The sequence below is a fragment of the Lissotriton helveticus genome, chromosome 10, assembly GCF_964261635.1.
Source record: "Lissotriton helveticus chromosome 10, aLisHel1.1, whole genome shotgun sequence".
Lineage (NCBI taxonomy): Eukaryota > Metazoa > Chordata > Amphibia > Caudata > Salamandridae > Lissotriton > Lissotriton helveticus.
This window is the reverse complement of record NC_136071.1, coordinates 1,114,737,095-1,114,751,765: the sequence shown is the minus strand read 5'-3', so window position 1 is coordinate 1,114,751,765 and position 14,671 is coordinate 1,114,737,095. Positions and strand designations below refer to the sequence as shown.

The 14,671-nt window shown below is 44.7% G+C and overlaps 1 protein-coding gene across 1 annotated transcript in view; it reads left to right on the top strand.

Annotated features, from left to right (window-relative positions):
- The window catches only part of COL6A6 (collagen type VI alpha 6 chain), a 633,605-nt gene that overhangs the window by 357,054 nt on the left and 261,880 nt on the right, over positions 1-14,671 (top strand). The window contains exon 7 of the mRNA XM_078663886.1: positions 6,424-6,981. Coding sequence (XP_078520012.1) covers positions 6,424-6,981 — 558 coding nt within the window. The remainder of the gene's footprint in view (positions 1-6,423; positions 6,982-14,671) is intronic.

Genomic DNA, 14,671 nt, shown 5'->3' with positions numbered 1-14,671 from the left:
AAGAGGCTCAAGTAGCAACAAGGTGAAAAGCCTTATAGCCATATAGGCAAAATGGTGTAGTTACCCAGGTTCTTGCAGGCAGGCTATTGCGAAGGTCTCCCTGAAGTCGACCCACATGTCATTGTCACGTTGAGCCTTGAGTCCAGCAACATTCCAGGAAGTGAGCGACAACTCCGGAGTCGTACAGTTTAAAAGGTTTAGGGACCCCTGGGGTGAAAGATCTGCACCATGTGAATTAAGAGTTGCATTAAAATTCACCCCACCTTGATCTTAGACATCCCACAGGGCATACCCATACTACTCTTTCTGACAAACCCGTGTTGCTCTTGTTGAATAGGTGAAAAATGTCTTTAAATATGGTGCTAGCCTAAGACACTCGTCTCTCCTTGTGCTTTGCCTTAAGCTCGATTTGGCGTTTAATTTCCCGGGGATAAAGTGCGCTGGTAATTTTCAAGGGTTGGTAGTCACTCCTAAGCTGCACTGGGACAACCGCTCCTCTGAGAAAACAACTTTTGGTGGGAGTAGGGTTCAAAGGGTTAGGATGTCAAGGGGTGGCATAAAGTGGAAGGGTCTGAAATGCGACCTCAATACCCCCGTCAAACAATGTATCCCTGTGCTTCCAAACCTGGTGAACTATTTCCTGGTTGTACCAAGAGGTCACTGTTTTTGCCTCGCATCGTGGGGTGGGGCTTGAACTCCACAAATTCAAGGTCATTAGATGTTACATGATCTAAACCCACTAGAGTGCCAATCAATTTGAGAATAGAGCTCCTGTTAAAGATGTCGTGATTGTCTTGAGAAGCATATCTGAGAAGCAACACAAGTTTCTTCAGCAGACTCTATTATCGGCCTCCCTCTCAGGCAATATTGCCATGCCAATTTTGTGCCCTGTCACTCCGGCCTGGGTAACATGGACCTTGTTCATGGGGTAGTCTGCATTTAAAAATGTATGCTGCGGTTCCTGGAGCAGGGGCAACGGCATCGGGTCGGCTGTGCCATGAGATATCACGAGCATCGACTCTGGCACCCGGAACCCCATTGTGGATCGGCACTGGCGACATCCTTCGGGACCAAATTGTTCCCCGCCCCCAGCGGACTAGTAATTGCGGTTCTGCTTTAATTAAATCCAAACGGTATCGAGGCTCTCTCTGATACCCTTACGTTTGAAAAGGCATGTAATTTGAATGTCCTGATGATGATCCCGCTATACCTTATGGGGATCGAAACGCCGTCGACACCTCACACTGGATGATTTGATTTTATTACTAGTTGAATCACAACAGTGGATTTTGTGCAAATATTTGTCTGCAAAAATTTGGAATACAAGCAGACTGCCTGCTCTTGCCTCATTTATGTCTATACGTGTCACAATTGTCTGTAATCCAGTAGTAGGGCACAGGCTGTGTCCCACTTTTGATATTGTATTTAATTGACTTACAAATTCAACAATTGTGTTATTAAACCCTGTCCGGCTGGACAGTTTATATAGACTTTGATTTCCAATCTATATTTATTCAAAATCATTATTTTCGTGTTAGGGACCTCTGTTCCTTAAACCAATATATGCACCCAAGGTCCCTCACCTATTGCTCCTTTGGGTTTCCCTTGTACTTCAAAATAGTATGAGATATCAAGAAGCATGCTGCTAGTTCTTTGGGCAGGAGACGTGACACTGGTACTGTTGGTGGATATGTATAGTTGCTCCAACCTGATGGTGATCAACTTGCTGGATAATTGATGCTGCTTCCTCCCTGGGACAGATGAGCTTGTCACCACATCTGGTAGGTAACAAAGATGGTGCAATAGGCATCATCAGGGTAGAATGCCCTAAGACAGTCAATGGGTCAAGCTGGATGGTTGGACAAGGCTGGGATGAAGCCTGTAAGTTAAAAATGCACCCTGTTTGCAGCAAGCCACCCCTGCTTGCAACTGAGGAGCTTTTGGGGCAGCTGATGGCTGGAAAATCATGTAGATTTGCCTTCTCTTCGATTACATATTCTCTATTAAGGGTGTGCTGGAGAGGCCATTGCTGTTGTCAGGGCAGAAGAGCAAGGTGCTATCTGTGCAGATTTATCCGTATTAGCTCTACAGTGGCTAGATCAGCCAGAGCTAGGTGGTGCATCACTCGGATTGAAGGCCGGCCCTATTTGAGTACCCTCATCCATTGCTATTGAGAGGGAGTGCCACATCTGACAATACAAGCGTTTGTGCCTCCACCGAAAACTCCTCCTTACAGCACATCCTGGGGGGACAATTTTCAGGTCGCAGTCTATTGCCTTTGACTTCCTCCAGAATGGCAGATAGAACTGATGGAACAGAGGTAAGAAGATCAAGTGTAGTTGAAGACGAGCAGGTGTGATAATTAGGCGCAGAATCGGCCTGGACTCTGAGTACTATTTTATAAAAAGCCTTTCATTTGTAATCAATGCCCACAAAACGAACAGCTAAAGTGTTAAGAAGATCCACCTTCAACTCAATTTTACCGGGGTGATATTTGAGGGCTAAGGAAATTGTGTCCTGATGATATAGTAGGGAGTTCCAAAGGGATGCCATCAAGGAAACAGGATACGCATTGCTGGCATCTTTCCCATCCCTTATGCTTTCTGCCACTGGTTGGAAGTGCGCTACTCTTTGGGGCGTGCTTTCGGCCTCTGAGATATCAGTATCAACACCTCTTTTCATTTGCTCTGATAAAAAAGGGGATGATCCTCAAAGGTATTCTTTGAATTGGTCCAATGGGAGCGATTCCAAATGGGCTTGGGATATTTGATCAGGAGGTGAATGGAATTTAGTAAAGGGCAGCTTTATGGGAGTAAGCAGGTGATTATAGTCCCGTATAGTCTCTCTCTTGGTGGTCCTACTCAAACTCAGCTTGGGCGGACCGAAGGGGCAAAGGAGGATCGGCTCCATCTTCTGTAGCCAGAGCGAATCTGCCGGCTCATCAATGTCTACGTCCACCAAATCCAGGGCTGCATGAATAGCCTTCCCATGTCCGATGCTGTTGTTATGGGACCATGACGAGGGATTGCTTGCGAGGGTTGCCCCATCAACAGAATTACCTCTTTTCTCACATTGCAGCACCCCCCGTGTGATGAACTTCGGCTCCTATAGAATTAATTGGGAGTGTGGCATGAGGGCCAAATAAATGCACTATTACTTGTGCTATAAATGTCCCCTATTGACAGGGCTATTAACAGGGCTAAGAGGCTCAACTTGCTTATTGGCTTGCTTTTGACGTCAGGTAGGCTAGCCGGGGTCTGCAACTGTGAGATACTGTCAATGTTGGTAACAAGCTTTAAATAGTCAGTAATTCTAATCAAAAGTTCAACAGGTGAAGTGACACTCATTGCAACCAGGGTCAATGTGTGACTGATGACCTCACCCTTCTGCGGCTCTTTGAAGTTATCTGATCTAAGTGGGGACTCCTTGAGAGCATGCCACACCGTCCTAACAACACCCGCTTCCTCTCAGTATGAAGAACTGCCAAACTCCTATGCACACACCACCGTACCTCACTGCCATTCTCACCTCCGATGTCTCTGTCACCTCACCAGATGCTGCCTGAAGGGACGGTATAGGTCCAAACCTTTAGTTAAGCCTTAAACAGCCTCAATAAGCCTTGATTGAGCGCTTTGATAAGGCAGCAGCAACCGGCACCCCTCCATTCTAATGCTGTAGTCAGCATAAATGGTACTCACAAATCCAGAAGCTCACCCACCAGTGCCCGCTGCTCTCCCCTCCAAATGTGGCAGTCGAGGTCTCCAGAGCGCAAGGGGGGCAGCACTACCAAAGGGGATGATGGACAGAGTGTTGAACAATGCAAGCACTCACCCCCAGTCAACTGATCTGGGTTTAATCCACCATCATTCTTTAGCTCACTCCGCCACCCCAGTTCAGACATGGCCATATGCAAATCAGTCTGACCCTGTGCCTCATGGGAACAGTCCAGCCCGAACTGCCAAGCCATGTCTTCCCTAGACTGGAAACAAGAATCCTTGGACCGGTTTCTGGCTAATCAGCCATCATCAGCCAGGCTAGCCTGAATTCAGTGGCAAAGTGAGCAAGGGACCCATGTCTGGGCATACCCTGCCAACTTAGGGCGAACAAAGCAATACCAAAGGGGATGATGGACGGAGTGTTGAACAATGCAAGCACTCACCCCCAGTCAACCGATCTGGGTTTAATCCACCATCATTCTTTAGCTCACTCCTCCACCCCAGTTCAGACATGGCCATATGCAAATCAGTCTGACCCTGTGCCTCATTGAGGGAACAGTCCAGCCCGAACTGCCAAGCCATGTCTTCCCTGGACTGGAAACAAGCATCCTGGGACGGGTTTCTGGCTAATCAGCTGTCATCAGCCAGGCTAGCTTGAATCCAGTGGCAAAGTGAGCAAGGGACCCACGTCTGGGCATACCCTGCCAACTTAGGGCGAACAAAGCAAAACCAAAGGGGATGATAGACGTAGTGTTGAACAATGCAAGCCCTCACCCCCAGTCAACTGATCTGGGTTAAATCCACCATCATTCTTTAGCTCATTCCTCCACCCCAGTTCAGACATGGCCATATGCACGGCAGCAGGAGCAGCAAGGACAGCGGCAGCCTCGAGTGCCCATGTTTCTGTTATACAAAATCCTGTAATGCAGGCTGTACCGGAACACAGCCTGCAGAAGTGTCTTGTTGGGAAATAGCCAGGTCTGGCCGGACTGCTACACTGAGTTCTCTAGTACCGCCTCAACACCATGCTGCTTAGTTGAATCCTTAGTGGAACGATTAACAGAAGTCTGTGGCGGTTAGGGTGGCCCTCTCCAGAAACACATGGGGCTCATGGCTAAACCCTTCCCCTTCACACTGTGTATGTACTCCTCCATCTCTGTCACTGGATCATGGATCTATCCCTAAGATACCCTTTACTCGGTTCATCATCATGTGATGATGGTGAGATGAAGTGCAGCTTGGAGGAGTGACACACGCACCAGCAGTCTTAATGAAGACCTTAGTTTTTTTATAAATGCAACCGTTGGCCAGGGGCTGTATGTTAACGCTAACAGTGACAGGGCACTGATCTATTGCCACTGTTGATTAGACACTACTGAAGAGTGGTGGACTTCTGACTTGCTTGAATGAGCTCAAAGGAGAGTCGCAGATGTAAGGCAGTTAAAAGGCAGAACTTTGATCCCAACCCTCCTAAGAGTAGAACTTGGATTTTTGAACTTTAAGGGTAACTTTTATTCATTCATAAATAAACATGGTTTAGACAATCTGTAGTATGAGTCTGTTCCTCTCTCATCCAAGTGCAGTAGTAATTTTACAGAAAATGTATGCCTACTACTTGAACCAAGAGAAGCATGCAAAAGTTGCAGAAAAGCAGAGAGAGGGAGGACTCCAATGCAAATCTGCATTGCACTTTGCAGGAATCAGTGACAGAAGGAAAATAGCAACTTTAGGCTAATACCTGAGAAATATCAATGATATAAAGTGAGGAATTTTTTTAATCTACTTCCACACTCATACAGAAATTCTCAGACCATGTTATGATGATGGCTATTTGTCTTAAGTTATCCTGTGCTGTACAGTGACAATGCCTTGGGTATCCGTCAGATGACTACGAAAAGGCACATTAGAATTGATCTTGGATACTTGAAATCTTTAGATACAGCAATAGTAAGACGTTGACAAAGATAGGCCTAAATCTTACAGCAGCTCTGTTTTTATTTTATTTTACCTGATATTGACAAGTAAAAGATCCTTCTGTATGCCAAAGCGCAAAGAAATAATTGTGTGCACCTATATAGCCAGAAAAGTACTGCCTCTCTTCTTGAAGACATTATGAATTGTTGAATAATTGGGTAAACAAAGGTTTTAGGTGTGGGTGGCCTTCATGATTTACTCTAATAGAATGTAATCAAAAATATAAATAACACATTAATGGTGAAACAGTCAATAATTTGAATCTCAGCTATTCAGAAATTACACATTCAATCAGGACCATTTGATGAAGCAAGTGAAGGCCACAGATCTCACACACACAAAGAGTTGCCCATTGTTTGAAACTATGGTCTATAGAGCTAGTAAGCACCCACAACTTTCACCTGCTGCTTCATTGTGAACTTGGTGATTATCACTTGCACTATTTTATTGCACTTACATCACTGCAATTCCAACTTGACTGGCAAATTCTTAATCTGTGTGTATCGAACAATTATAAAAAAAATCCGTTAAAGTAGAGCACTAACAGCAATTTAAACATGTAATAATAAGTGGACCAGACTTGGAGAAAAAAGATTTGGTGATGAGATTTCTCAAAATTCATCACATTGATATTATCAATATCTGATTAACTCATGCTTTGTCTGATTTACATTATGGGACTGTCACTTTTTACACTTTCTTTCATTAATCTGTTTATCTATCTACTTTGTAGCCTGCAAGCAGATGGAGGCGGACATCATGTTTTTGGTGGATGGTTCAGGAAGCATAGGACCAGACAATTTTGAGAAGATGAAAACCTTCATGCGTGAGTTGGTGAACAAATCGGATATAGGCATTGACAGGGTACGGGTTGGCGCTGTCCAGTTCAGTGACACAAACAAGGAGGAATTCCAAATGAACAAACATATCAACAAACGTGACATTCAGAGTGCCATCGATAGCATGACCCCTTTGGATGCAGGCACCCTAACTGGAGATGCCTTGACATTTGTGGCTGATTACTTTAAACCACCTAAAGGTGGAAGGCAGCAAGTCAAACAGTTTCTCATCTTGATCACAGATGGAGAGGCAACGGATGAAGTCAAGGACCCCGCAACGTTGTTGAGACAGACGGGCATAGTAATCTATTCAGTGGGTGTGCAGGGTGCAAATATAACCCAACTGGAAGAGATCAGTGGGAAGCCAGAGATGGTTTTTTATGTGGAAAACTTTGATGTGTTGAAGAAAATTGAAGATGAGCTGCTCCTTGGGATCTGCAGTCCCTTTGAGGGTAAGACTAACTAACACCACAAATATGCTAGATGTTTGATGTTTGACAATTGTGCAGACACTGTGTACTATTTATCTGCCATATTTGCACTAAATGTATTCCAGGTCACCTCGCCAATACAGAAATCACAATTGATAGCAAATACACCCTAGATAGCTTATAGTTTTGAAAAGCGATTTCAATCCCATTGAGTCTTCCAAATGTCATTCTCATTGGTACTAGGCGCACCATTCTTGTGGTTGGTCGTCAGCTTTTTCACCGCTCTACATTATTCAGTATCCTTTCACTCAATTTCCTTCTGGTCTTCAATTCCATTTTAGTCTTTTCTCCAAAACAACCTTGAAAGGCATGGATTCACCACCCACCTTCCATAAACTTTCTGGGATGTCTAAATTAAGCTGTGCAAAGGTGCACGAAAAAGCGAACTGCAAGTGTCAATTATAAGATGCTGATTTAGTTTAGCAGAATCTGTAAAATTTCAGCTGTAGATCTCAAACTTAATGTTGTGGCAAATCTACCAGTCAGATGAAATTTCTTGAATTACTATGTTCATATTTAAGATCAGAAAAGTGTGCTGTGAGAAGGGTCACATAGGTTTGTGAGTATTTACAAACATTTTGCTAGTTATTTAGAAATCTGGTAATGCCTGCTTCCAGGGTAGGAATCCAAAGGTAACTTCATCATATTTTAAGGGGGTCTGGGGAAATTATTTCTCTACAGAGAAACATATTTCCCAGTCTGGAATAAGAAGACTTTAGTATATTTCTTAATCTATTAAGGATGAGTAAATTTTAACTAAGAGGAGTGTGCATGGAAAATTATAATTCATTTAGATTTCAATTAATTCTGGTTGGGATTTTGAGAACCCCAAAAAATGCAATCTATGCAAACCTTTGGTGGAAATTCATGATGTATAGTCTCCAATTGTTTTACAAAAACTCTGTGACTTGGGTCACTTTTTCACACAATAACAAAGCAGTAAGTATTTGTGATGGTAAGAGCACGTTCACCATGGGCATGCCGATGGCAGGCCCCAGATATTTTAGGGAGAGAAACTTACATGAACATCTGTGACTTTGGAGGTTTGTGAAATTTGTGGTGATCTTGAATATCACAAATATGCAGCTAGAAACATTTTCACAGTTGATGTCAGAAAGAAAAAGCAGAGCCCCCAAAAAGGCACAATTGATTCTAGGAACAGGCACCAGTAGTGTGCTGAAGTTGTCACTGAGGGTGGCGCATCAACCCTGAAGCTGGGGCACCAGGTTCGAGTCTCAGCAGATACACTCAACATCCTGTGATTCTGGGCAAATCACAATCTCCTCGTGCCTAACACAATGAATGTGTCCATCTCTAATGCAACTGGTGCTCATGTAAAGCGCTCTCATAACTTTCGGGTTGAGTTTACGCTATATAAAACTCCCCAAAAAAATAATAATTCGCTGTCTTTTCCTTGAAAGAACCACTAGAACAATGTCATAATAACTCAGATGAGAAATCAAGGGGGCTTTAAATGTAATCCACTTAGAGATGGACATCTAGTGAAGATTGTCTTGAGTTATAACACCAGGTTCAATTTTCTCAGACCTGAGATGGATCGGACCACAAGGTTTTGGGTCCACTGTGTTTTTTCCAGGCCTCAGTGGAATGAATTCCTGTAGTTAGTGATGATATACCTTTATGTCCTCATAGACCAAGGGCCTGATTCACAAAGGTAACTTTGGCAGAACAACCAAGGGCAATGCTGCAATCCCAATAGGAATGTGCTGTATACTAAAGCCGTGTTGTTGCTGTGTTCAACAGAGTCCAACATTTCAGTGAGATCCAGATGAACCAGCGCTGCGGTGCCGCCACTGGGTAAAACGCCTGCCATCCAACAGATACTTTTTTTGCAGTTTTATATAGCACAAACTCAACCTGAAGGTATTGGAGCGCTTTACATGAGCACCAGTTACGTTACACAAGGGCACATTTATTTTGTGGTAGACACGGGGAGATTGTGATTTGCCCAGAATCACAGGAGGTTGAGCCAAGACTTGAACCAGTTTCCCCAGCTCCAAAGTCGGCAGCTCTGGCCGTTAGGCCGCATCCTCTCTTCAACATATTGGGCGGAAGCAAACTTGTTGGTATATGGTTAAAGGCAGTTTATTTCCATTGTGTGGAATGAGTTTGGTACAAATATCCATAACATAACTAACTACACAACATAAAACCTTATGTTAAGTGACACTGCATTGCATTGAGCACACTAAAAGACAAAAAACGCAAGTAACATGACACAACATAACCCAAAATAAAATTTAAAAAAAAGCCATGCTACCAGCACATAACATCATGCAGCAGTGCAAAATATGAATAAATTACATGGCCTGATGTTTCTGGAAAAGGACTCTGTGCATGGAGGGGAGGGGGTGTGATACTCACATTCCCAACTCTTGTGAACTCGCTGCATCTGTGTTTTGGTTTGTAATGTGAGTATCACACCCCCTTCTCCTTCATGCACTTATAACCAAACGCAGCACACTCACTGGTCGCACATATGAACTCTTCCCTAGATTGTGTCCCAAAGGCCGTATCAGATGGGCTCCGGCCTGTCTCCATCCGGGTCCCTCCTCTTGGAGATGAATTACTCCATTATCCAGGACCACTGTTTCTCTTGGCTAAGTGTTCCCCCCTCGGACAAAGGAGCCGCCGGGATTGGCTGCTTTCTGTATTTTACAGCGCGCGCTGCTTTAGACTCTCTCCCTCGCACTCTAGGACTTTCTTCGAAGCAAATCTTTCGAAAAAAGATAATAAAACATTCTGTTGCACAGAGCAGGCCAGCAGTAAACATCCGTTATCAGGAGTTTACTGCTCTTACGCAGGCCCCCTCAAATCTGTCAAACTGCTCCCTGCCGCGCATTTCTCGCACCCTCCGCCCTTTCTGTTCTCTATCACTCGGGCGGTGGTTCTCAGGGTTCGTGTTTTTATAAAAGTCTGTCTGGAGATTGATATGTATCAGGCCACAACCAAGGCACGAGTCGGAGGTACATGCGGGTGGACGCCGTCTGCCCGCTATTGTCACAGGGTGGACGGCGTTCACCCTGCCAAGAAGTTGGTCCCCCCTGAAAAATATGCTGAATTCGTCCAGGTGTAATTTGCAAACACCGGGACACATTCTGCAGCGCCTGCACCTTGTTGTCTGCTTTCGATCAGCAACAATGTGCAGACTCCTGCTGGGCCCATAACAAAGGCCGAGTCTGAGGGGTCATCAGGCCTGCTTTTGTTTGAGCCTCACACTTGATGCAAATGCAGCAGAGGGGAAGCAGAGGGGAAACAAAGGCTCACACCTTGTTAGCCCTTCACACACACTTAAGAGAGGCAGCTTTTCACTTTGTTCAGGCTCTGTTTAGGAGATGTGCATGCAGTGTAAGCAATGTCAGATGTGTTGGTCTTTCCCTATATTTACACAAAATAAATAGCATATATATAGTGCTTATTAACCTTTAGGAGGTGTTGTAGTAATTTAACTATCACTATTTTTTCTTGTAAAGCACTATGGGGCAATGTTGTGGTGGCGATAGGGGCTGCGCCTTTTGTACAAGGCAGCGTTAAGCCACTTAATGTGGCTTAACGCTGCCTTGTACATAAGGCCCCCTTTCACGCTATGCTTACCGAAAAAGGGCGTGCAGTGGGTATTGTGGTGGGTGTCCCACTGCAACACCCACTGTATTTGACGCTGGCCCCTATGTACAAGGGTAGCATACATATGAGGAAGCGCCAAAATTAAGATCAGGAAAACTCTGGTCTTAAGTTGGCGAAACAAGGAGAAATACATTATTTCTCCTTGTGTTTGCTTTTTCCATGTGTGATGCTTTGTACAGCACACATGGAAGTAGCAAGATTCCATGGTTTGTTTATGTACAGGAAGGTGTCCGTGTCCTGTACATAAATAAACCTTTAAAAAAAATCAATTTTGTCACTTTTATGTGCGCTGAATGAAGCAGCACACATGAAAGTGACAGAATTGTATTTTAGGATTGTTTATGTGCAGGAAGGGACACCTTCCTACACATAAACAGTCTTCCCCTGCACACAGACACCCTTACACTCTGGTGCAAGGGTGCCTGCGTTGGCGCTAAGTTGCTAAACTTAGCGCCATCGCAGGGGGAACGCAAGGCTGCACCACATTCTTGTAAATATGGTGCAGCCTTGTGTTTCAGAAGTGGCGGAGTGTGTCGTTAAGCCAAGTAGGCTAACGACACGCTCCGCCACTTCCTTGTACATATCCCCCTATGGGTAGAGGAAGTTTAGGCTGACAAAAGGCAACATTATTTTATGTGCAGCGTACAAAAGTGTGAATCTTCTGCCTCAATCAGGAAGGTTTCCCTGTATACTCGAAATGTCCTCCAATGGACTCATAAGAGACATGTTAAATAAATATGTGAGGGCTTAAGATCTGATGTCTCTTCTTATGATGCCACTTCCTGTGATGTCACGTGCCACGATATCACACGCCGTGATGTCACGCCCCATAATGTCACTTGCATTCTGATTAGGTAGGTTAGTCCCCCCACTTCTTTTTTTAGGACTTGTACCCTGACCACAACAACACTCCCAGTGCACTTGTCCTATTTCTCTTTTAAAAAAAGTAAAAAGTTGCAAACGACTTTGAAAACTTATTTCAAACAGGGCTTTGAACTCTGTAAGAGAAACGCATTGTTATGCAGCAATAATGATTATTCACCATAACCAGCGCCCCTGGAATTATGCGGCGGGGAGCACCACATTATGCAGAAGGTTCACTAAATTATGCAGCAAGAAAAGACAAACTATGCAGCATTATGCAGCACATTTTTTGATACTATTACTTCATTATTTTGTCATTTTTAGGGTCGAGCCTGCAAGAGCTTATGCTAGCGAATGTGTCTGGCTTGTGTAACACTATTGTTAACAGAAAGGGCTTGGAGCCCGCCCATTGCTCACTATTTGTTGTCTTGCATGGCACTCTTCTTTGCAGCCTCGTAATTCGCGAAGGCAGGCTTAACATCATTTCCATTCCTCGTGTGGAGCAGGGACCAAGCACTGATTGATTCAACTTTATCCGTGCCTGTCCACTGCTCCCGACATGATTGAGGTACTATTTTGTTCTGTTTAGCTTTTAGTGCCCTGCAAACAGTAGGTGTGTGACTGGCAAAAACGTGGCCAGCATTACAAACAAAATTGCAAAGATTTGTTTTCTATAATTAACATTCTTTTATTTTCCAAGTCTTCTTTTTCTCACTTTGCACTCATGTATTCTTTTGTTTCTGCTTCTGGGTGCGGTTCTCAAAAGATGAGGATTATTTTACTGCAAAGCACCTTGGTTTCTTTCTTATGTGTTATTTCTGAAATGATGCTTCAACACATGATCTTGCAGTACACCCCAGTCCACTCCACTGAAACCTGCCCCACTCCAATTCATGCCAATCTACCCCATCTCACCCTTCACCAATTTGCCCCACTCAATCCAATCCACTGCAGACCAATCCAATCCACCCCACTCCAATCCAAACAGCTCACCCTAATCCAATCCACTTCAATCCTTCCATCCAACCCCATTCCAATTTATCCCACTCCAATTCACCTCACTCCAATAAGAAAAATCTGTCTCACTCCAGTCAAAAACAATCCGCCCCACTCCAATCCAAAACAATCTTCCCCACTCTAATCCAAAACAATCTGCCCCACTTCAAAATAATCTGCCCCACTCCAATCCAAAACAATCTGTCCCAATCCAATCTAAAACAATATGCCATACTTCAATCTTCTCCACTCCAATCCAAAACAATTTGCCCCACTCCAATCTGCACCACTCCAATCTGCGGCACTTCAATCTGCCCCACTCCATTACAAACAATCTGCTGCACTCCAATCTGCCTTATTCTAATCTAAACAGTCTGCCCGACTCCAAACTGCTCCACTGCAATCCAAAACAATCTGTCCCACTCCAATCTGCCCTACTCCAATCCAAAACAATATGCCACACTCAATCCAAAACAATCTGCTCCACTCAAATCCAAAACAATCTGCCCACTCCAATCTGTCCCATTCAAATCCATCCCACGCCAGTCTGTCCCACTCCAATCCAAAACAATCTGCCCACTCCAATCCACCCCACTCCAATCTGCCCCACTACAACAATCTACCACAATCCAAAAATATCTGGCCTACTCCAATCCAAAACAACCGGCCCCACTCCAGTCTCAAACAGTCTGCCCCACTTCAACATGCCCAACTCTAATCTGCTGCTGCCCCATTCCAATCTGCTCCACTCCAATCTAAAACAGTCTGTCCCACTCCAGTCTGCCCCACTCCAATCCAAATAATCTTCCCCACTCAAATCTGCACTCATCAAAAACATTTTTCCACATTCCAATCTGCCCCATTACATTCCAAAACAATCTGCCCACTCCAATCTAAAACAATCTGCCCACTCCTATCTGCCCCTCTCGTATCCACCGGACTCCAATCCAAAACACTCTGCACCACTCCAATCTACCCACTCCAATCCGCCCCACTCCAACAATCTGCCCTAATCCAAAACAATCTGGCCCACTCCAGTCAAAAACAATCGGTTCCACTCCAGTCTCAAACAATCTGGCCCACTTCAACCTGCCCCACTCTAATCTGCCCCTGCCCCCACTCTAATCCAAAACAGTCTGTCCCACTTCAATCTGCCCCACTCTAATCCAAAACAATCTTACCCACTCAGCTCTGCTCCACTACAATTAAAAACAATTTTCCACATTCTAATCTGCCCCATTACATTCCAACACATTTTTCCCACTCCAGTCTAAAACAATCTGCCCTTTCCAATCTGCCCCTCTCCTATCCACCTTAATCCATTCCAAAACACTCTGCCTCACTCAAATTCCCCCACTCCAATTTGCCCAGTGCAATTCGCCCCATTCCAATCTCCCCCATTTCAATCTAAAACAATCTGCCCCACTCAAATCTACCCCACTCCAATCCAAAACAATCTGCCCCACTCCAATCCACCTCCCTCCAATCCAAAACAGCCTGCCCCTCAAATCTTCACCACTCCAAATCCAAAACAATTTGCCCCACTCCAATCCAAAACAATCTGCCCCACTCCAGTCTGCCCCACTCCAATCTGCCCCAGTCCAATACGCCCCACTCCAATCCATCCTAGTCCAATCCACCTTCTCCAATCCACCCCACTCCAATCCGTCCCACTTCAATATGCACCACTTCAATCCGCCTCATTCCAATTTGCCCCACTCCATTCCAATCCACCTCACCCCAATCCACCCACCCCATCACAATTCACCCCACTCCAATACACCAGAATCCACCCCACTCAACTCAATCCACCTCACACCAATCCACTCCACCCCAATCAATCCCAATCCAATCTACCCCCACTCCACTTTAGTCTACCTCACCCCAATCGAATCCACCCCATTCACTCTCCTATCCTCCTCACTCCAACTAAATTCAGAATCTGCTCTACACCAATCAAAAACAATCTGCCTCACTGCAATCCAAAACAATCTGCCCCACTCCAATCTGCCCCACTCCAATCAGCCCCACTCCAATCCAAAAACAATGCATTTATTAGTTTTGCAGTATTTGTAGAGCGTGAGCACTCATCCCCAGGGGAATATCACTATGCTAAAACTACCACATGTCTAACTACTTACTGAAG